At 36.9% G+C, this 25563-nt stretch overlaps 1 protein-coding gene across 2 annotated transcripts in view; it reads left to right on the forward strand.

The window, feature by feature from the left end:
• LOC140052633 (guanine nucleotide-exchange factor SEC12-like) overlaps positions 1-25563 on the forward strand; it is a 57755-nt gene that overhangs the window by 26198 nt on the left and 5994 nt on the right. Inside the window, exons 2-6 of one of the 2 annotated variants that reach the window (XM_072098299.1) lie at positions 606-721; positions 4713-4834; positions 21196-21449; positions 22447-22530; positions 23124-23245. In XM_072098299.1, the coding sequence (XP_071954400.1) occupies positions 606-721; positions 4713-4834; positions 21196-21449; positions 22447-22530; positions 23124-23245 (698 nt within the window). The remainder of the gene's footprint in view (positions 1-605; positions 722-4712; positions 4835-21195; positions 21450-22446; positions 22531-23123; positions 23246-25563) is intronic. The other variant, XM_072098300.1, reaches the window with a different exon arrangement.

A 25563-nucleotide genomic window follows, 5' to 3' on the forward strand; every position in this document is an offset into this window, starting at 1 on the left:
TAACCCCAGCAGATGTAAAGCTAATACATAAAGCAACAAATTTATCTTTCAACATGCTCCCAATCAGTGGATATATATTTTGCCAAGTACTTCACTCAGTTTCTGAGTGCTTTCGTTTATGTAATTAAAATCATCGATTTTTAATTGTTAGGGAGTTATAAAGTATAATTGTTTTAGAAACAATTAGTGAACCAATTAACTTGAACCATGTACATATTATGTTCTACTTCATTATAACAAGATTCCATGACGTCTATAACCGTGCTGATCTGTCTCGCTAGTCAGTAATCATGGGGACCCAATTGTTTTTGCATATATAAATGCAGTACAACTGCTACCCTATCAATAATGTAATCGTCAATTGGTAAACAAAGTCTGTAGTGCAATCATAGGTGCATGACGATGAATGACTTTGCGACGATCACCTAATGACGAACAACTTGAGGACGAACGACTTGAGAACGAACGACTTTGAGGACGAACGACTTAATGATGAACGACTTGGGGACGAATTTTGAAATTGATTTGTACCACCACTGATTTGTATAATATTTTCAACATTTATTTATTGCCAATTTTTGTTGGCTTCCTTTTTTCTTCTCCAGGAAATATTTGAATTGAAGCGATCAGGACCTAAGAGTAAAGTTAGAGCAGAAAGTTTGTTTTCTTATGATACAGATTTAATTGAAAATCGAAGTGCTATAATCAACGCAGCAGTCAGGTATGCGTGATACATATAATTTAAAATATTATTTGTACAATGCTTCTTTTATTTGTTTTTAGTCTTCAGGGACATGGCCAAGGATTAGCAATAGTGAATTAATCACTGTCCTATCAGGTAGGTGGTAATCCCTCTGACACGGGGATTTTTTTATGAACCAGTTCACCTGTGTAACCCCTACTCGTCTCAAATAATGAACTGAGTTTTTTAAAGTCCACACAGGCAAACCGTATACACTGGACCTACGGTTTATAGTCCTTAAATGAGAAGACTTTTTCCATCACTAGATGAATGAGTTGTCCTAGAACCCTAGCTATGAAAAAGAACCAATTTCCACCAGCAATTTTGTTTACCAACACAGATACAGGTACAGTACCATCCAGAAAACATGTACCATACCCATGCAGTTTTTCTGCAGACAAAATTTGGACAAAACGCTGTTAATTTAGTAATGATAGGACAGCATTCACTCACTCAAATGTTACGGCATTGAGTAATTCATTTTTCTGGTGAACTGTTTATAAATGGGCTTTTATTTTGAACCTCTGGAATGACGTTTCATCAACAAGACAAAAAGGCCTGTCATTATTACGAAACAATAACTATGTGTTTTTAATTTAAAACGAATCTGTTTGATATTCATTGAATTGTCTTTTCCTGTGTTTTTTGCCATGTGTGATCTGATAATTTAATCGGCAAAGTAACTGATTGTGATATTAAATTACATTTCCAATTGAAACACATCGCAGCTTGAAGTATCAAATTATTATTATTTTTTTTTTGATGAAGTTTCTTTTTTTCTAAGCCAAAAAAAGTATTGTTACATACCACTACAGTTTCAACCTTTCATCGCCGGTAATCGTCAGGTGAATGAGCTAGCCGAAGCTAGTTCGAATCATCGGTAAGCATTCTCCGATGACGTGCGCCCTCTGTGGTGTTAAGAAGTCTTCTCCGGGTTCTCTCTGTTGGTGTAGAAGGTCATCATAGATATGTGACGGCTCGTATGCTCCTACGTCTCTATTCATGGTGTGCTTCTTTCTTCTGATCCAAATGGCCTATATGATGACCTTCTACACCAACAGAGAGAACCCGGGGCCCCCCGTAGAAGACTTCTTAACACCACAGAGGGCGCACGTCATCGGAGAATACCTACCGATGATACGAACTAGCTTAAGAATGATGTTTTATTTAATGATAAGAAATCTTTTTGTATGCGTTTCTGTCCTCGTACTTGCAAACTTAAGGTAATTCTATTACTAAACTTTTTGGTAAAAAACTTGTACTCTTATGTGTGATTGCAGTGATTAGGCCGACATTCAAAGTCAGTACAGATCTTTGTGTATTAGAAGCAACTCACTCAATCGCAAATTTATGAAATGCTCTACCAATGTTCTACCAATGTCGGACTACTGTACCATACTAATTGCATCCTATAGGCAAGATGCTTTACTCTCATTGCCTCGTCCTTCGGATGGGATGTAAAGCCGTTGGTCCTGTGTACTTAACAGTGCACGTTAAAGAACTTGGTACACTATTCGAAAAGAGTAGGGGATTGTCTCCCGGTGTGCTGATCTGGTAGGCGCTGCACTGCTGGCTGCCGTGGGTCCGTGGAGGGCCTAATCCGAATTTCCTCAGTTTCCAGTTAAGCTTGAGGACAAATATGAATACCTTTACCTTTACCTTTAATGTTAAATGTTGTCTCTTTAGATCTTACTGTATTAATATGTATTGTGCAGCCCTTTGGTGTAACTATCGTATGAAGACTATTAGATCTCTTCTTCTACAATAATGCTCTGCACCGTATACTTAATGTATCTAGAAGTGGTAGTACCAGTGCAATGTTTGTTGAACATGGTGTCCCTGCCTTTAATGAGTAATGCGAAAATCTGCCTATGGTTTCATGCAACGTATGTTGAATAGTGGTAACATCCTTGTGTTTACAAACATACTCCATAACTCCAAAAAGATTGTAGATGGAGAAGCATTCTATATACGATTTTTCTTTTTCTGTTTATAATAAGTTTTTTAATATGGATGATATTTCCGAAATAAAAAGAAATTGAATTGAATTGAAAATAAACATATAATATAACTGGACAATTATGACAAAGTAGAAAGAAAATCAACAAACATTATTAACCTTTATTCAGAATAAAAAAAGCTATCCAACGATACCAACAGTACAGTATTTGGTGAAATTGCATGTTGACCTTTTGACCTTTTAATATTGGTCACATGATTTGTTTTATTGTGCTATAAAACTATGCGTTTATTGATATGGGTGTAATGAAATAAAATGATCAGTATCACATTCCCTTTCCAATGATACCATGGATGACTAACGCCCGTATTCTTAAACCAAACTTTAGTCGTAGTTCCAGCTAAAACTTTAAAAATTACGTCATTTTAATTCATAAACCGAACTTCAACTGAATCGCCTAACTAAATCAGGCCAACCTCGACTAAATCGAGACGGATTTTGATCGATTTTTTTAGTCGTCGAGGGGGCAGGCTAAATGGTCAACTAAATGGTATTTAAACGAGGTTTATAAAAAATGTAACAGTCATTGAGTTGTTATATTGGCCAGATGAAGAATGAAATATCTATTTTTATATTAGCTTAATTAAATATACATTGGTATATGTTATAATAATGAAAATCATCTTTATTTACAACCGTATACAAATTACATTATTTTCTTCGCGCAAGTCCGACTTGAACTACGTCACGTCATAGCGACAATGGGGAGATGCGGAAATTCACCACGCGATGGAATGTTTAGGGGGCTTAGCGTTTTCTTTTCACGCTATGAAGTGCGTGGTTCGTCGCGATCATACTTTGATGGAGGCCTAGAAAAAATGAAAGTTACCGTACCACCATGGTTCCTAAATATATTTTGAAGATTTTGTTTGTTGTTAATCAAAAGTACTTTACTGTTAAATTAATACTGGAATCTTGTTCTAATAATTAACGATTAAAATTATTTTGCATGTATATAATCCTGATGCGTAAAAAGTTTTGTAAGAAAATGGAAAGTGATATCAATTCGCAAAATTTCGTCTGCTCCCTCAAATACTCTCTTGTCATTGGCCAATGTATAGCCTTGTTACCCAGATGTGTGCAACTCGACTAAAAGCTCGACTTCATTAAGTCGAACTGCAAACTTTGACTACTTCTTATATGAATCAAATTTTAAGTAATAGCTCGAACTACGACTTTTTCAAGTCGAACTTCGAACTACGACTGGGAGTGAGTTTAGTGTGGAACGTCGGCCATTTTGAAATACAAAATGGCAGCTGAAGGAGTGGTCGAAAAAATGGTATCTAACTTTTATTGATTCAGCATTTCAGGAATAACAAAATTAGCTAAACAAATCTTTTTTTGGCACAAATATCGAGCTGGAATAATAATAATCCTTATTTGTAAGTTGTAACCAGGTTTGATCTCCCGACTTATTACACGTTTTCACACATGCATTCGTAAACCTTGTGGAATCTCGGAAGGAAAGAATAGTTGCGCGCTATTGGTATACTATGATTGGTCAGTTAATACCAGGGCAATACACACGCATGCAGTTAGAACTCGGAACGTCTCGAAACAAAAACACAGGCCTCTTGTTGGTGTGTTTTTCTCCCTAGATTTCACAGGGGTGCACTGTGCAATCACAGGGAATTTTCCCGAAAATTGTCTTCCTGCTATGCAAACCTGGTTACAAGTTGTTACATTTTGCAGATGTGAAAGGATATAAGGTGAAAGGATATAAGATGAAAGCTTGACCGCACTGTTAAATTTATACAAATCCTCAACGATTTTAAATAATTTTTTTCAAAACAGTAATAACAAAGTGAAATTCATTTTTTACCAAAATTAAAAAGCAAAATACTTGTCTCCTATGGATCCTTCAATCAAACCCACATGCTTCACAAACATGTGCCTGAATAGAGAGGCTTGATAGCCATTACATAATGGCTTATTTTTTTTTGAACACAGGGTTGATAATGAACATGGATATGTGATGGCATGTGGAATGGATGAAAAATGTCAACTATTTACTCTCAAGAAAGTAACAAAATTACAGAAAGATGTATCTAATGAGGTCTTAGAAAAAAAAGGTAACATTTTATTTATTTATTTTTAATAGATTTTTTTTCTTCTTCTCCATGATCAAATTTCAGTCCCTTCATTTGGTATAATTAATTTTTGTATAAATTTATTTAATTTATAATAAATGTATCCATGAATAAGAATTTGTCAAAAGATTGACTTTAAAGTGTAGATGTGCAGCCAAGCTTTTTGACAATATTAGAGCCGCATAGCGTAATTTATGCGCGATTTTATGAATTTCTATGACTGATCATAACTTTAGAACCAATAAATATCTTTTAATGAAACTTAATAAAATTATAATTCATATCATATATTCATATCAATTTCTGTGGAGTAAAAAAGGTGTTTTCACAGAATTCGTGAAAAAAAATAAATTAATTTCTAATCAATTTTACGTACATTTCAGGTCATTTTGAGCAGTTCAAATTTTTTGAAATTGTTCACGTTTTGCGCACATAAATAATAATCGTGTGCTAAAGAATAGGTAATTTAATGCAAATTGGTGCAAAAATATACCTATTTTTAATCAGTTATAGCTCCTCAGGATGGCAGGTTGCCTCATTTTTTTAATGTATTATGGAAGCTAATGAGTTGTACAATTCATGTACAATTTGTACCTACAGGATGTTCTGACCTCACCATATGGCAACTCAAATTTTAAAAATAGATTTGTTTTCTCTTTTGTATTTAGTAAATCCCATTTAATAGAGCGCGTCGCGCTGTTTTACCCATTTTCTCCTAGATTTTAATATCTTTCACATGACCAAGTGGGATCGGCACGCAAGATGCATTAATTGCCATTCTTGTAGTGAGGAGGCTCCGTGCGATATTTGTGTCCGGTGAACGCCTGCGAAGTTCGCGTCGCTACCTAAGCCTCGGGATCGTGTGGAGGTCACTGACTCCACACCGTGTGTAACTCAGGAAACAGTTGTTAGTCAGCCTACACCTGCACGTGAGAATGCTCCTCCTGTGATGCCTGCCTCCGCTGCAGCTGCGGCCGATCCGGATGTTTTCTCCCCGGCGGTCATGCAAGCTATCTCGGCAGCGGTGAGAGCGTTGCCTAGGGAGATGCCCTCTGCAACCTCTCCTCATACTGGCCCTTCCCAAGTTCCGTACATCGAACTTCGGCCCCCGCCTCAGACGTCTGTGTCTGAGGGCCCGTCCATCGTCAGAGGGTACAAGTCCGATTTGACGATGGTCACGCTCTCTGATGAGGAGCGCGCGGGCCTGCAGGCATTAGTGCTTCGTACTGTCCCGGTGGTACTCGAATTTCTTGGAGTCGACTACGCGTTTAACGAGCCAAAGCCCGCAACATCGTCGAAACGTTTTTCGACGTTCGGTCTACGCATGCCGCTGAAGAGGACCTCCACGTGCCCGGTTGTGCCCCTTGATCCTGAGCTTATAGATAGGATTGAGCTTATAGCTAAGGACCCTTTGCAAAAAAGCCGTATACGATCCGTATACGCTGAAAACGTATACGACGTATACGGATCGTTTACGATTTCATTGCTTACATTATTTCCACTCTGTTGCTCCACAAAGAGTTGGCGTCGTATACGTTTAGCATACGTAACGTATACGTTGTTTACTTATGATAAGAATATCGTATACGGGACGTATACGAATCATATACGAACAAACTAGGCCATTTTATAAATTATAATAGCAGTAATGAGTAGAATAGAGCTAAATAAAACATTTAAATTGTCATTACAACAAATACGTACGTAGGCTCTGGCCTAGGGCTAGGCCTCTAGCTAGCACCAGCCATTAGATAGGCCTAGTCTAGTAGTATTAGTTATTAATAAGTAGTAGGAGCTAGAACATAAGATCATATTTATTTCTATATTTATTAGATAGCCTAGGCTACCGATAAAATTCAAACAACGTTTTTCGCAAGTAAATAAAGTACGCTAAACAGGTATACTACTAGGTAGGCCTAGAAAAAACAAGGGGCCATTTTCACAAATCGACGATGCAGTTTTCCTTTATAAAATATGACAGGTCAGTAAGTGCAGCCGCCGACGACGACCGAGCGTCGCTCGGTTGCCTACAGTTCCAACTCGTGGTCGACTCGGCTCCCTGGTGGCCAATCATGCATATCATCGGGTGAATCATCGGGTTCGTCGTTCTCAATTCGTCACGCCACATGCGAGCTTTGGGTGGTCAAATTACATCGTTAAGTTAAGCGATATTATTCCGCGACGTGTGTTGTAGCAATGGAGATGGAGTAACAATAATTCGGCAATGCCGAAGAGGAAAACCATGACCCAAAACAGAAGTAAGGTCATTATAATAATTATTATTTAACGATGAATACATTCGGATTTTGAATATATATAAATTTTATGAATTATGAATTATATATGAATAAAAAAAAAACACAATTAGTGGTGATAGTAAATACAATTATATCGAATATCAATTTATTCCCGGTAGCGAACAGATTGAATTGCTTTCATTATTTCTGCTTGGTGATTAAGAAATCATAAAACATATCTTTCTTTATTTTCATGGTATTCCAATAATTGTTTTAAAAATAACTACCCTCAACTTTAAATAACAAATTAAATAAGTCTACTAAACATTGTTGATTTCCCATGGACCCAACAATACCCCAACTATTTCATGAATAATTGTTTATTTGTAACCGTTTATTTGAAATCCTTGTCCTTTGTTAATTCAATTGTGTGACAATTAAATTAGATTGTACATGCTTATGCTGTATATTATGTACAGTCCTGATTATGTAAAAAGATGATTCATGGTATATATCAGATTCTTAAAAAAGATCAACACTTTGAATTCTTAAAATGTGTTCTATATCTTTATTTGGAGTTAGACTCGTATTTATTTTATTTATTTATTTATTTGGAATTACACCTTTAGATCGGTGGCACACTTAGCACAAAGGTGCATCCTTCACAATATAAAATATAACAATTAACAGAAAAGTAAAAAAAGGCAAAAGCAACTATCAACCCCTATCCTACCCCCCCCCCCCCAATTTACATCGATACATACAGTAGATCATTACTTTACACAATGAATACAAAACAAGATATAGTAAAAGTGTATAAAATAAAATAAAATCAGCGGATAAACACAGCTTATTACGAAAAACCCCCAACTCCTCCCCCCCCCCCCCCACTTTTTCTTCAATTTACTTAATGTAGCAATGTAGATAACATAGTTATTGAGTCATGGAATTCAGTGAATCATTTCGAAATTGCCATGCTTGTTTTAGGTATCTTTTACAAAAACTATCCAAAATATTTTCACACTCTTCATCAATTAAATTATCTGAGTATCCCAAAATATATTTAAGTTTGTCATTTTCAGGAGAAGTATAAAAAGTATCAAACATATCTTTGCTGCCATTTCTATACATATCCACATATAAATTAAATAATTCCTGATTACGTATATTATTTAAAGCTGGACAATTAAGGATGAAATGATGGATGTCTTCGTCCGAATTTGTACCGCACAATTTACATTTTTTATTATTATCAATATTCCAATTTGCAGTTCTATCATTCAAAGGTAGAGTATTTGAACGAGCTTTAAATTTTAATGCAGCACCTTCAAAATTAGTTTTATCAATTAAGTAATTTTCAAGTCCAGGTTTTGATTTTAATGTTTCATAGATGTGGAGACTTGATTTATTTTGTAATTCAATTCTCCATTCATCTATCATTATATAGTTAAGTTTTCTTAAGATTTCAGAAATTGGAAAGTAGACTTCTTTATAATTTGAGAGAGTGGTGAAAATATTTTTGGATTCACAATTACACTTCAAGAGAATATCGTTTATACAAGATAGAAACTTATACCTTAAGTCTTTAAATTCACAATTAAGTTGTAGCATTCCAATAAACTACATTCATTAAAATGATAAACAAATAGCCGGCAGGCGTGTGTACAGAGGGGGCTTATCAATGATGGAGGCATAAAAATGGGGGCGTAGGGTAACATTTTACCAGGGAGATGTAAAATAATTATTTAACAAACATTTAACTGGTTGGTTTTACTGCGTTCGCGTACAATTTATCATTTGGATTTTTATAAGTTATATGTAGGTTATGTTAAATTTTATTTATCAGTGACAACTCTAGGAAATTTACAGCAATTAGTTCTGTATGCCTAAAATAGTAAAATGCTCTAAATAAAAACGTCGGAGCTTCTTTTTTGTATTTCTGGCTGTTGAATGTTTTGTTATCACCCCCTAACTCTGCAACGATGATATCCATAATGCATCGTATTTCCATTTCACCGTTGTTGATATACTACTAGCTAGAGTAGGTTATTAAAATAATACAATATAACCAAATCTAATATATGGGGGAAAGCTAGCTAGCTTATTTTCACAATGAGTGTACCACAGACTCTTTTCCTTGGCGTATTTTCCCCAGGCCTAGTTAACTCTTAGTTTACTAGAGCTGCTGCAGTAGCTATATACTGCATATTCGATATATACAATTACAATATGCCTATAGCCTAGCTAGCTAGAAGTCATCGAATTTACTATCTACCTGGGCCTACTGTAACTAGGCCTACATCCCATTTTTTATTTTTTTTTTATGGTGAGTCAACAAAACCCGTAGCCAAAAAATCAACAATGATGATTGAAAATGAATGAAATCTGATCCATCCATGTGATGCATGCATGCAGCGCACATAAACACAGGCACGCTTTGGGCGAATTTTTTTGGATCATTCCATATACTGTATATAATAGGGAGCCACATGTATTCTACATTTTTATTAAATCGTAATTTGTGGATTTTACTTACTCGTTTTAAATTTAATATACTGCGGGCCCAATTTAATATATACTTATTTATTTCCAAGTACATTAATATTATTTAAAGCACTTTCAAATTAATAACAGCACATTTTGTGTGATTCACTTATTAATGGAACATACAAAAGGTAAAGAAATAGCAGAGGGGATAAACAAGGCAGAACAGCCTGGGTGGGTTTTTATGCTTGCTAGAAAAACAACGTCTAGTAAAATACAGCACCAAATTTTCATTCGCGAAAACTATGAACTAAATCATCATAGGGAATTTAATGTACATATACCGACTGAAAAAAAACCAAATTGTACACTAATTATTGAAGTCAAGATGCTCCTGCGATCGTAAACGTATGCTATCGTCGTCTTGTAAAAAGAGGGACAGTCCCTTTTCGCTTGGTAATACGATGCAGTTTGTATACACGCGTCGTCGTATACGGATCATATACGGATCGTATAATTAGGAAATTGTTTATAAATGATCGTATACGGTTCGTATATGTTTATTATGCGGGCAGGAACTTCCGAATTGACGTATACGTTTCGTATACGAAGTGGACTTCCTATACGAAACATATACGAAACGTATGTAAATCGTATACGTTCGTATACGGTTTTTTTGCAAAGGGGAACCGAAGATTCCTAAGCCTGCGCCGTTTGTTCTCGGTGCGGCCTTTCCAGTGCCTACTCAACAGTTTGAACACTATATTACGGCGCCCGTCATTCCGGACGCCGCTAAGGGACGGGTCCGCGAAGAAGACCAAGGCTTAGACGCAAGTAAGTCAAATTTTCTTAGTGGCGAGCGCGCTAGGTCTGAGGAGGTTCTGTCAACTGTTGACAGAGCGACCCGCGAGACGATTCGAGCTACGTCGATGGCGGGATATCTTCTTTCCTTTCTGGCGGATCCAGAACACCCGCCTCATAATGATCCGGATATCGTTAATTTGCTGCAGCAAATCATGGGCTTGGTGGCCGATCAGCAAACAGCTATATCGCTCACGGCATCCGCGGCTCGCCGCGTGAACGTGCTTCAGTCTACGGACATCGCTCAGGCCGATTTCCGACGCTTCACGTCTGTCGACTCCTTCGGCGCCCGTGATCTATTCTTCGGGTCATTCTCACATAGAGAAGACAATTGGGCGCGGGAGAGGGAAGCTCGTCGCGAGACTCGAGCTAAGTTTCCAGCTAAACGTCAGGCGAGTCGACAACGCTCTAGATCAAGGTCGACACGACCGCCTCCTCCTCTCCCCGCGGTACTGCCGCGTGCACCCGCACCCGTTCCCCCTACACCGGCTCAGCCTGCCTTTCAGGCTTCGACCTCCTACCCACAGAATAACAATCCCTACCGTGGTGGTGGAAGAAGAAGCGCCCGTCGAAGCTCGGGTAATGCGAGGCGCCGGTGACGCCCTCGGGGCGCCCGTCCTCACAGCGATGGTGGGGGGTCGCCTACTACGGTATGCGCGGGTTTGGGAGACCCTTACAACAGACAAATGGGTTCTCTCTACCGTGACGCACGGGTACGCCATAGAGTTAACGAGTCCGCCGCTGTGCGGCGGTCCTCGACCAACAAGGGTTCCATCCGAACCCGTAAAGAAACAGGCGCTCATGGAGGGCCTTTCTGGACTTCTCCGCAAAGGAGCTGTGGTGCCGGTAAACGAACTCTATGCGTCTCCGGGACACGAGTCCACCGATTGGCGACCCATATTAAATCTGTGAAGTCTGAACAAACGGTTCATCCGTCCCCGCAGGTTCAGAATGGAGACAATACCATCCATCCTGCTGGGGTTGCGGCGAGGTGACTGGGCGGCGTCAATAGACTTGAAAGACGCGTACTTTCATGTGCCTATTGCGGAGCAAGACCAACGTTGGTTGCGCTTCCGGATTCACGATCGTGTTTACCAAATCGTCGCGTTGCCGTTCGGGCTGTCCAGCCCCACGTGTGTTCACACGTCTAGTCAGGACGCTTGCGGCATTCTTCCATCAGAACGGCATATGCATCTTCATGTACCTGGACGATTGGTTGATCGTGGCCCAGTCTCGGGACCTGCTACAAAACCATCTTGCGCAGGTCCTCCTCTTAACGGAACAGGCAGGGTTTATCATAAACCTAGAGAAGTCGTGCCTTCTGCCGACACAGACTCCGGTTTACCTCGGTGCAGAAATCGATCTTGTGACGGGCTTGATTCGCCCCTCACAGGAGAGGGTACAAGAAGCACGACTATCAGTGCAGTACCTAGTCACTTGTCCTGCGCCAACGGCTTACGACTGGCTACAGACCCTTGGGTACCTGGCCAGTTTCGTTGCCTTGGTTCCGTTTTGCCGGCTCAGAATGCGGCCTCTACAACTGCATCTGCTGGCCTTGTTCCATCCAAATTCAGACTCTCTGCAAAAAGTGGTTTTGTCAAATGCGTTCATCCGAACGCATCTCGACTGGTGGCTCGCAGAGGGCAGGTTGACTGGGCAGACCTATTCAAAGGTCCATTCTGGACATCCGTATAGATACGGATGCTTCCGAAATAGGCTGGGGCGGTTATTTACCGTCCTCAGAAAGTCGCGTCTCCGGCGTTTGGTCGCCCGTAGAGACGTGCGCCCACATCAACCTTCTAGAGTTGTGTGCAGTCGAGCGCACTCTGAAAGCACTCCTGCCCCGCCTGGCGAACCAGCACGTTTTGGTACATTCCGACAACACCACGGTCGTGGCTTATATCAATCGGCAAGGAGGCACAAGGTCCCCAACGCTGTGTTGCCACACGTGGTCTCTACTGATGTGGTACATCAGCCACAACATCACTTTGACAGCGGCCCACATAGCTAGCAGGCCGACTGAATGTTGTTGCGGACAGTCTGTCCCGACCGGGACTGCGTCCGACGGAATGGCGCCAACTGTTGCCGGCCAAATATTTGACCACTTTGGGCGTCCCCTTGTAAACCTGTTTGCGTCGTCAGTCAACACGCAGTTCCCGACGTATTGCAGTCGCGTCAGGGATGCTCAGGCGTGGATGGTGGATGCGCTGTCCATTCCGTGGAACGGTCTATGCGCGAATGCATTCCCGCCGATTTTGATCATTCCGATCGTCCTGACGCACATTCAGCGCCATCATTGCCGAGTCCAGCCGTGGTTTCCGCTGATCAACAGTCTGCTCTACGATCAGCCCCTCCGTCTTCCGGTACTTTTTTTTTATTACATCATCATCATTTGCGTGGATAACCCGAGTGACGAGTCCAAATCTAGTTATTATTATTATTATTTTTCTTTCTGTACACTATTTTCTGTAACAATTATCTCAAAAAGTTAAATGTCAATGATCACAACAATTTCATAATATCTTTCAAACAACTAACTAAACTTAATCTTAGTAAGCTTTTCAGCGTAATCACTCTTCTGTGACGTCATTTATACACCATTTTGTAAAATCACATTATATCAATCATATCTCCATAACTTGTCATAAAATATCAATAAAATTCATTATAAGTAAACTTCAGGTGAAGGGTAAAAATATTAGCAAAAAAAAACAAACCTATGCGTTCCAAGGTCATGAGCATGAAATTTCACACTAAAAATTTAAAAAGAGAGCATGAATGTTTTGTATAAATCTTATTCTGCTCACAATCCTTAGTACATTCACTGAATTTGAGTCCGTTCCGACCTAAAATAACGCTATACGAGCACATTAAAAATGACAAAATGCGCATTTTTAAAATGAAAATAATGCTTCAGGATGCACGATGACGCCCAATTGTTTTAACTTATTCTGGAAGCCATTGAGTTGTAGATATACTGGGGTAGCACTAACATTTCATTTTGTTAGCCTATTTGGCGAAAGTCAAAATATTTTTTTTAGTCAAATCAGTTTATCTATAGCCAAAATGGCTAAAGTCCAATTTTGTTATTTAGCCAAATCAATCGGTCATTAGCCAAAATTAAAAATTGTAGTTCATATAATGGTAAAAACATTTTAGTTAATTTATCTATGTCAATAGGTCTATTATACACTGTTCCCTGAACGTTTTTGTAAGGTATTTGGGGAGAGAGAGCCATGCCTAAATCACTGTATATATGATTTTAAAAAATAATTGTTGTTGTATTATATGATCAAAACAATTGTTCAAATTGTTTTGAATCATACAGCATTCATACAGTTATCAATTTAATAAGAAACATTTTACAGTTTTCTGAAATCCCCTGAACGCTATGTTATTTTTGTTTTTTTTACGCTTGGCTGGTGGCTTCCATACGACGCGAAAATCGTGTCCTAAGACTTTCACGATCACCCACCGTCACAGCCGCGCAGCGGGTGAATGTTTTTAAATTGGATATGTTCAAGGGGTGCGAAAGTGCAGTAGCGCAGGCTTAGGCCTACAGTACGCCTACAAAATTATGTACGACGGTACGTCGTATATGCTAAAAATATTTCTAGCAAATGAACACTCGTATCGTATCGAAAAAGTGTTTCTGTCGGGGGAGAAATTTATACCATCTCGGCCCGATTATTTATTACCCAACACAGAAGCCGGCGACCGGCCTTGCTGTTTATATAGTCCACAATAAATGCACGTGTGTGTTTAGCTAAATCCCCGTTAGACTCTACCATTTCCCGAATGTTGTTTTTATAATAAGGGTCAAATATGAAACTACATTATTGGAGCCTAAAATGCATAATGCATAATTATTGATTTCGATAAGATCATTCATTGAAGATAATATGTTTCTTTTGAATCTGAAAAGTACACCCCTATCGAAAAATAGACAATCCCGGTAAATAGCCGACCGTCGGCTGTCGAGTCGTCGATCGTTTGTGCAGCGCAACGCGTGATAGTTTGGGTAGACTCTATCATCCATGTGTCGTGTAATGTCTGTCTCTCTGTGCAGTATACCTCCATCATATTGAAATAACAAAGAGACGCCTGGTACAACGAAACAAGTTGACGAAAATGGAGCTTGAAGTAAACAACATTATAACGAACAAAATAAAGATCGACAAATGGACCTTTTAGTTGGACTTTATGCTTTCGCCAAAATGATTATTTGATTATCTATTTTATCATATGTCATCGCCAAAATGGCTAAAATAGCCGTTTTATTTTTCGCCAATCTGAAAATGTTTTCGCCCATGGCGACTTGCCGATCGGCCAGTGCGAGCCCAGATATAAATTCATGTAAACATTTGACGTAAAAAATGTTGTGACGTCATCAAATGGCCACTTGAATTTAAAAATTAGGATTAATTAATTAATTAATTATTTTTTGTAGGTTTAACATTAAAAAGCGCACATCTCCATTATTTGAGCCCGATTTGTGCTCAAATTTCAGTGTGTACTTGTTCAATTAATTGTCTTTCTCATGAGTTGCCAGCGTTTGATTTTGATGACGTTATCACGCGTAAAATAACGTAGGTCATGTATTTTCACCTTCAGTGTATATTTTAATATCTCGCAGCTCTTGGCGAAATCAAATATATAAAGATTGCGGTACACCACGTGTATTAGTTCTGAAAAGAACTGTTGAGTTTCTTGACGTTTCGATCAATATGCTTTGATCGTCCTCAGGATTGAGAATGTCACTATAGATATGAATTCATATTCAAATTGTGCCTATCGGATGTTGTGACATTATCATGGCCAGTTGAAGTTAAAAAGTAGTTTTTTCATTTCTATAATAAGCCATACAAATATCAAAGAGCACGCACTGCGCTTCTACGTGCCAAATTTTCTTCAAATTCTTATATTTATTTGCTCAGTTCATTATCTTTCGATATTGTCATCTTCAAGTTTATTTTGATAATGGCATCATACCAAAAAATTAGAACATGATGTGTGTCCCGTAATTTCACCAATGCTACACTGTATATAGATATACAGTATATACTCTACATTATATGGCATCTAATATGCACAACTCGGCACTATAAGCATGGCATACATCAACATTTTCCGGCCGTATGTTAACGTACGTTCGTGTTTAAAAAAAATTAATTTCAGTAAAATTATAAAAATGATCACCTATAATTGGTCAAAGTGAGAAATTAAATTCTAGTTGTATATTATATGTCTATCTAGCAAAATTTAGTTAAAAGTACAGATTTTGACAAGCGAGTCATTAAAAATGGCCGAGCGGTTAAGGCAGTAGCGGCATTTACCGTACCGTAAGAGCCAATGATATCGGTGGTGGAAGTCTCCTCATATAAGGAATGTAAACCGTAGGTTCAGTGTACTCTTTATTTAAATTCAAGACGAGTAGGGGTTACCCCGGTGAACAAAGCAAAAATAGCCGATGTGTCAGGAGGATTACCAACTCTCTGATAGGAATATGCTAATCCTTTGCTATGTGCCTATTAAAATTTTGACTGCCAAACGCAGAGATCTCCGTGTTTGGAAAGCAACGCTTGACCGCCAAATACGGAGATCTCTGTGTTTCGGTGTATTTTACTATTTGAACTACTCTGGTTACAAATGACTGTCAAAGCGGTACCTTCGAAACATCAACATACCCATCAAACATACCCATCAAACAAGCAGTGCGTAGAGCGATGGCACGTCATGTATCGGCAGCGCTAGCTAGGCCAAATCATTTGTAAAGGTTTTTGTGGATTGGCATGTTTGTTATCTGAATTTTAAAAAGTTATCGAGTTTCACACACAACGGACTTGTTTGGAAATGGTATGGATATTGTCAGTTTACTGTAGGGTTAGCCTAGTCACACAATGATTCAGACTAACTTTAGGCCTTGTTCTTTACCTTGTGGATTTGACCTAAGATTTATGATTTATAAAATTTAATAAATGTTTAGATAGTGATAACTTGTTTTTATAGGTCTATCGATGTCGTGTAAGTATTAGTAACGTTTACTTCGGTTGTTGATCTCACCGAGCGACATTTCCGTTTGGGATTTCTTGCACAAAATCGAAAAGCTAAAAAAGTCAGGGTTACTTTTATTTTACTGTTACGATTTACATATTGTGATTTGAAAAACCTTCTTGGTACCATTGAAAAGCTAAAATCATCATAATTCTTTGAGTCTAAATTAAATATCAATCAGTTCATATACATAGTTTCAATCAGTTTAGTAAGAATTCTGGTGGTGGCAGTTTCTAACGAGAAAAACCTCTGGCAGTCAAAGTGTTAAGACGTAAAATTAAAATTGTAAAAAATATGGACACATTACATTTTTTTATATATGACACACAATCGATGTGAATGAAAGAAAAGAAATGAAAGAATAGGAGAATTGGAGAAAAAATGTATATAAGTACATATAACACTTTATTAATAAAGAAGTGCATGATACAATCATACTGTATATATTATCACTGTATTCTGGTTTGAACATCACATGTTATAGTAGGCCTGTTAAGTGACCCAATCCTTCAAATTGTGATAACATTCTGAAACTTTGCACAGTTATTCATTAGGGTGTCAAAAATATGAAATGGAAGGGTTGCACACAATTTGGTCAGAGGAAAGCCGGCATTTTGGATTTCAAAATGACGGACCCAAATTGTTCACTGTTCAGGTATATCTCTGCTAAATAGGCACCTAGAGTTCTGAATTTAGGTGCAAATTATATGGTAATGGAGTCACCAAACAAATTGGTATAACTAACATTATAATTGCATGTCGACCATTTTGGATTTCAAAATGGCGGACTTCAAATTTTCACTTTTTAGGTATATCTCTGCTGAAGAGGCACCTAGAGTTCTGATTTTAGGTGCAAATTATATGGTAGTGGGGTCACCAAACATACTGGTATAACTAACATTTTGATTCCATGGCGGCCATGTTGGATTTCAAAATGGCGGATTTCAAATTTTCATTTTTCAGGTATATTTCTGCTAAAAAGGCACCTAGAGTTCTGATTTTAGGTGTAAATTATATGTTAATGGGGTCACCAAACTTATTGGTATAACTAACATTTTGATTGCATGGCGGCCATTTTGGACTTCAAATTTTCACTTTTCAGGTATCTCTGCTAAAAAGGTACACAGAGTTCTGATTTTAGGTGCCAATTATATGGTAATGGGTAACCAAACATATTGGTATTTAACTGACATTTTTATTGCATGGCGGCCATTTTGAATTTCAAAATGGCGAACTCAAAATGTTTCAGTACGGTACCTACAGTTATAATTTTAGGTACAAAGTATAATATAGTATTGAGGTCAACAAACATATTAGTATAACGTCTTTGATTGCATGGCGGCCATTTTGAATGTAGCTCAACCTGTACTGGCTTTAAGGGTCTTTCACAGCTGTTCCGGCACGGTTCCGGTCCGGTGCCGGAAAATCCAATCGAACGCCAATGTTTCGTTTTCACGCGGCTACGCACATATCGATTGGCGCATAGCCGCGTGAAAACGAAACATTGATGTTCGATTCACCGGACCGGAACCGTGCCGGAACAGGTGTGAAAGACCCTTTACACTATTTGTTTATGTTCATAATTACCGTACATGCATTTAACACGGACACTTATTGTAGATCACATTTTCCCTCATGAATATTCTCATGAATATTTATGATTATTTTTACCCTTAAGTTTTACCCTTAAATTAAGTGTTTTCCTTAGGTAAGTGAATCCCTTAACTCATTTGTGAATACCCCTTAAGTGTTTCCCTTTGTTAAGGGAATTCTTAAATTTTAAGGGTAAGTATTTCCGGGTGTCACGAAACCTAAGACCACGAAAGCTAAGACCCCCTAAGACCTAAGATCATGAAAGCTAAGACCCAAGACCTAAGATTACAAATATTTATCTTTCGCACCTGCCTTGTATTTTAACTCCCAACATTTATTCTGAATACCGCACCTTAGAATTGGCACTTTCATGAAAAAGAATCACATAAAAAGTAACAAATACATTTTTAAATTGATGATTTTACAGACGTTTTTCTCGCACACAAAATGACTAGCCTACAGTACACTAGTAGTAGTATACTGTAATGTAACTCCTCGAGCTCCCCATGCTCAATGTTTTTGTTTCTATGGAACGTCAAAAGAGCAAAAATTATATAGAGGGCTGAAAACTCTGTTGGAGCTATCCATCTACAGTGTGGATGGAACAATGTAAAATTAAAATTGTAATGATAATAGTATAATCATGCAAGTACGAAGAAATAAATACTGGCAAATAAATTTTAACTTAAAAATCATGATAAGTTTTTTTGTTTCGTTTTCTTTCTGTTTTTATACTTGTACTATTATTGTTGCTCTTTTGGCGCTCCATAGAAACAAAAACATTGAGCATGGGGAGCTCGAGGAGTTACATTACAGTATACAAAGAAACGTCTGTAAAATCATAAATTTAAAGGATTTATTTATTTGTTATTATGTGTTTCTCCTTCTGAAAGTACTTATAAGTCCTAATTTTAAAGTGTGGTATTCAGGATAAAGTTAGTCAACAAATTTGGAGTCAAAATACAAGAAAGGCAGGTGCGTAAGAAAAACATCCTCTGAACCAACACATTGGAGTAAATATATACCAACAAACAACCCGTCAAGTTTGTTTGTTGTAAAGAAAAAATATACATTTACTCAACGGGCGAAAATAATGTGAGTTTATCTATGTTTTGCGGTAGTATTAAATTATATTTATGGTAATAAATGAAACCTACTGTGTTTAAAATTATGTATGGATAAACAAGTATTGTTTTTAAGCTGTAGTATATCTTAGAATTTGTAATCTTAGGTCTTGGGTCTTAGCTTTCGTGATCTTAGGTCTTAGAGGGTCTTAGCTTTCGTGGTCTTAGGTTTCGTGACACCCAAGTATTTCCCTTAGCCTAAGTGAGATTGGTGAATACGGCCACAGTCTCCCAAAGACCCAAACCAGTCTGTATATATACAACCGCTGATGCCATGTAACATAGAAGAGGCAGATGAACGTATGTTTGTTCATGTTAAACATGCTGCTAAAATGTTTCCGCGCATTCTTGTCAAGACTGTAGACAGTGATGTTGTTGTTATTTCATTGTCAATTTTCCACAGAATACCTGGCATCCACGAGCTTTGGATCGAGTTTGGAGTGGGGAAGCACTTGAAGTATATCTCAATACACAAGATTACTTCTCTTGGATCACAAGCATCAGCCGCTTACTTGTTCTTTCATTCCTTTAGCAGTTGTGATACAACTTCATCTGTTCAAGGAAAGGAATGTGAGACGATATCATTGTCTGTAGGGGATGTTAGTGACACAGATTATCTAGAACAGTTTGTTGTAACTATGTAGAAAGAAGGTAAATGATGCAAGACGATATCTTTTTACTACAGACTATTGAAAATATCTCCCCAACATCTGCGGCATTAAGAGAACATGTGAAACGGTCTGTTCTACAAGCCAGAAAGTGGTACAACTGTCTAGATGCATTCAGGGTTGAACAGGACCCAGCAAACTGGGGATGGAGGAAGCACGGCAACAAATTTAGTCAAGTTTGGAGTTCATTGCCGGAACTTTCAGATGTCACAAATTAGGTTTTAATTCGCTGTGACACACCGACTGTGATCTTGGACACTGTAAATGCAGAAAGAGTGATTATGATGTACAGAGCTGTGTGGTTACCAGGTTTGAGCTACATTCAAAATGCCCGCCATGCAATCAAAGACGTTATACCAATATGTTTGTTGACCTCAATACCATATTATACTTTGTACCTAAAATTATAACTGTAGGTACCGTACTGAACCATTTTGAGCTTGCCATGGCCGCCATGCAATCAAAATGTTAGTTAAATACCAATATATTTGGTGACCCATTACCATATAATTTGCACCTAAAATCAGAGCACTGTGTACCTTTTTAGCAGAGATATACCTGAAAAGTGAAAATTTGGGGTCCGCCATTTTGAAATGTTAGTTAGTTATACCAATATGTTTGGTGACCCCATTACCATAATTATAATTTGCACCTAACATCAAAATTCTAGGTGCCTTTTTAGCAGAGATATACCTGAAAAGTGAAAATTTGAAGTCCGCCATTTTGAAATCCAACATGGCCGCCATGCAATCAAATGTTAATTATACCAATATGTTTGGTGACCCCACTACCATATATTTTGCATTTAAAATCAGAACTCTAGGTGCCTCTTTAGCAGAGATATACCTGACATTGACAAGTGAAAATTTGAGGTCCGCCATTTTGAAATTCAAAATGGCGGCTTTCCCCTGACCAAATTTTGTGCAACCCTTCCATTTCATATTTTTGACACCCTAATGAATAACTGTGCAAAGTTTCAAAATGTTATCACAATTTGAAGGATTTGCCTAAAATATGCACCTTAACATGCCTACTTACAACAGTCGTTTACTGTGAGCAATTCATATAAATCCATATACAGATTTCATTGAAGTCCTTGTAATTTATAATGGATAAATATAAGGCTAGGAAAAAATGGTAAAAAATGACTGACAATAATATCAACATCTTTACAACATTTTGGTGAAAGAGTGATTTTGTGATGGGTGACATTACTAGCATCCTAACCAGACATTGTTTTAGGCATTGTCAAACCAATATGTGACCTTGCAAAGGAACTACATTACTTTTATTTATAAATCATTTAAAAAAAAAAAATATAGGTGGAAGAAGGAGGAAAAGGGGTGGTAACACTAAAGAAGAAACAAATGTCAACACAGAGAAAAGGCAAGATACTAAAAAAACGGACAATAATCAAGACATTGAAGAAGAAAAATTAACCTATGAAATGAACCGGTTTACATCAGTAGTGTCAGTTAATGGTGAGGGAGATCAGTATCAAAAATCTGTATGTTTTGATCCACATGGTATGTTCATTTACACTGCTGGCACGGATGGCAAAATCAGAAAATGGACGGTAAGTACAGTATTATAAAAATGAATATTATGACTAGAATGGTGAGAATACTTCATGAGTTGAAAAATGTACTGCTCTATTTTGAACGAGGCGGAGCCAAGTTGAAAATAAAGCAGTCAATTTTTCATGGAGTATTCTCTCCATTCAACTAATACAAAACATTCATTATTTGTTTTATACCACACATACTTTTATTCAATTAAATTCAATTCATGATAAATCATCGACGAATGCAAGGCCTGGAGTAGAACAGTTCTCAAGCTCAAAACAATTTCCTAAAACGCGATCAGTCAACAACGTCATAATTCTCAAAATGTTTACAAAAAGCTGAACATGTATTGTTTTGATTATTACCATTATATATCACTTTTCCGTTGGGTAGGGCTAATTTGAAATGACACGTGATGCATAAAGTAACAAATAAAACTGCAAGAATCAGCTGTGTTATAAAGTTTTATAACCTTTGTTAGTGTATATTCTATTATTACCTGAGATTTACTCTTGGTAACAAATTCTTTCTTCACATGGATATTGAAATGTATGGTAACAGATAACATAACTAATAAAAGTATTATTTATTCAAAAAAGATTACAAATTATGTTTCTAATAAATAGTTTGTGATTATCGAGCCATAATAATAAATGAAAACTTGTATAGCACCAATGTGCATTAGCAACGTATTATAATAATAATAATAAATAAATAGTTATTTAAAAATCAAAGCTATTAATCTACTGATAACTTGTAATTTTTACTTTTTATACATCATATTTAAAAAAATATATTTAAATTAATGCCAGTTTAGATTTTGCTTTTAAAATTTTAGAAATTTGTTTTTTATTTGGTATCTTTTCTTTTAATCGAGGCCTCATATAATTGTGCTGTGAATGTTTTTAACCCTTGATTGATATTATGAATAAAGAAACTTAAACGTTGGATGCAAATTAAATTTGTGCTGTCATAGAAACAGTTATATTCTATGCTGTTGTTTTATAGTACCCAAATATGGTATTGGAAACAACAATAGATGCACATGAAAACGAAATAGATGAAATTATGCTTAGTCCATTTGGTAATAGAGTAAGTATTGTTTTATCTACTTTAGCATTCAATAAGATTGTGAACATCCCATGCACAGAATTTTCATACAGTTATGTTGGTAGATACTCCATGTGCACAGCAATTGTAAAAAAAAAATACATGCAGTCAATCAACTGCCATGATTCCTCATTCTATTCAAGAATAATGAGGATGCTCAGAACATATTGATCAAAACGTCAAGAAACTCAACAGTTTTTTTTCAGAACATGGTGTACTGCAAACATATATCAATATAATGAATGTACTCCTCGCCTTACAATTAGCCAACCAAATCCTACACATTTGTGATGATTGTCTCTTACCATTAGATTATTGTGATAAAGCATACTTCAGTAGTCATAATAAAATATATTAATCATTTAAATAATTATATATAATCATACTGTATATCCAAATAAATATGGTTGTGTGTTTGTTGACCTTCCTGTTTAGTTAGCCAATTTGACTAAATGGGCCAGCCATCTACTTCATTCACACATCTGAGCTGAGTTCAGCTTCAATTTTTATTACATGGTATATGTCTACCATTGCTAATTATATATCAAATTCATTTGATTTTTTTTACTTTCAAGCTCATATCAATTTCAAAGGACTGTACTGCAAAAGTATGGAAACCCAAATCTGGTGAGCTGTTTGGTGAATTATTTTGGGATGTTAAGGTATCAGAAAAGACATACAGGTTTAGGTCTTGCAGGTAGGCCTACAGTATTGTTTATTGGACTCTTTTTATTTAAATTTCAGGAAAATATGCATCTGGTTAAGTGTCAATACTTTTGCTCTCGGCTTTTTTGTCATTTGTGATTTTCATATTGCACTAAAATTATTAATACTGTAATAATAGTGCATGCATAGGTATCTAATAATAAACCTTTCAAAGATGTTTCCTAAATCAGTGAGATATTCCAAAGATTGACATTTTTTCACTTTAGGTATGGAAACAACGGTCACCTTTTCTAATCATTAAACAGTCCTTTTTCAAGTTTGTTATCAATCCAATTGGTTGATAAGGATGACCAGCTTTGAGGTGATTAAGATTTTCAAGTCCGATGATGGTGGGCTGCAGGCAGGCAAAAACATGAACGAACATGACCAAAACCGGGGTCAAATGTTTAAAATGTGTGGTTCTATTATCTCGACAACCACTTGTCGTACAGATTTGCTTTTGGTATCAAATTGTTCAGAATATACATATTTATATTCGGTCTAAAACACAACTTTTAGCGAAAAAATGACCAGAAATGCTTTTACTGACCTTTGACCCAAAAATGATCAAAAAACACATTTTTGGGTTAAATTATTCTTTAAAATGCCAATGGACAAACTGTATGCTATCAAATGAAAGCATACACAATATGCTACCCATTGCTACCCAACTTGTATTGACAATTTTTAATTATGAAGCTAATTGTATGGAAAATGTGCATATTTTGATTACTTTTATACAAAAAATGAATATTTGCATCACACAAGCCACATTGAAAATTGTACACAACACATTGCTGGTTAACAAGCTTTGGTTGTCCTTTCTTTTGATTTTAAGATTTCACCTATCTTCCTACTAGTGAACACTGGCATGATTTCATAGGCATCTATATATAAATTATGGTTAATTCTGACATAGGCGAGCACAATGCAAAAACTTCGGTACAAATCTCCGCCATGGATACCTTATCTATCTCAGATATACCGCGAAACGTAGATTTGATAACATTAGTTTTCACATCGACGCTATTGTTCCATATTTTTATCTTAGGAAGATATTATAAAGGGTTTTATAAGAAATTTTCTGATTTCAATCGATAAATTTTAACTCTACGCGCGGTAGAAGTAATTTCCGGGTTCACAGTAAGGCGTGTCAATCACCTTGCAAGTTCCCTGCATGTTTGGTTTCAACCTGGGAGTTGTAAAACAACTCCCTGTATGCATCATCATGGCTGGGCATGAACACAATCTTGTCGTCAGCATATCTTCGATAGAAAGATGGCATCTTCAATGGTTCTTTCAATGTTGCACATAAATATGTTGGCCATTAGTGGTCCTAGTCGAGAACCCATGGCTACACCATCGACTTGTTTGTATAGGTCAGCGTCATATTGAAAAATTTGATTTTTTGTGGCAATTCGACAGACCGTATTGCACATTCAACCAATCCTTCCCAAATGCTTTGTCAGCCAGGGTATTGATAGTTTCATCCAAGGGAACATTTTTTTTAAAAGTGAGACATCATCATATGAAACTAGAACTTATGGATGTTGAGCGAATTTCTTTAGCAAAATAAAAATATCAGAGATGGTAAAGTCATTGCTTGCTAATGGTTTCAGTTTTTCATCCAACCACTGTGCTAATTTATATTTATATGTACCCGTTGCTGATAATATAGGCCTTACAGATAAAGATTCTTTGTGTGTTTTTGGGAGACCATATATATTGGGTGAGTCTTGAACCTTGTTGAGTGAGAGTAGAAGCCACTTCTTTAGGAAGTATATCATGAACAGTGCATGTTACTTGTTTTTACTATCAGTGGGTGATAATGAAAAAGAAACAAATTCAGGAATATACTATTTGGTGTAAGTGTAGATCCCTTAAATACAATGCAATATAATAATTATTTTTCTTTTGTATATGTATATTACAGTATATCGGAACAGATAAATGCTGAAATTTAATTGAGGCTACATTTTCTGTTAACGAGGCAAAAAGAATGTTTTAACAAGGCATTCAAACCATGGATGCTGTGTTTCCCAAAAAGATAAAGGTTTCATACAAGTTTGGCTATTTGGCTTGCTTTAAAACAAACACCTAGTTTGGGGAGAAGGGAATGTGTACAATTTTGGTACAATCCTCATGCCTTTTGCAATACTACTTGTTAGCACCTACACTCATCTATGCCAACGTAACAAACAACATTGTGAATACATTTTTGTTTGATTTCAATATACTCTGTAGTCACGGTATCAGTGAAGAAAGCAGTAAAAAAACACTTAGCAAGTCACAGTCAATCAAAGGAGAGTA

The sequence above is a fragment of the Antedon mediterranea genome, chromosome 6 (genome assembly GCF_964355755.1).
Source record: "Antedon mediterranea chromosome 6, ecAntMedi1.1, whole genome shotgun sequence".
In the NCBI taxonomy this organism is placed as follows: domain Eukaryota; kingdom Metazoa; phylum Echinodermata; class Crinoidea; order Comatulida; family Antedonidae; genus Antedon; species Antedon mediterranea.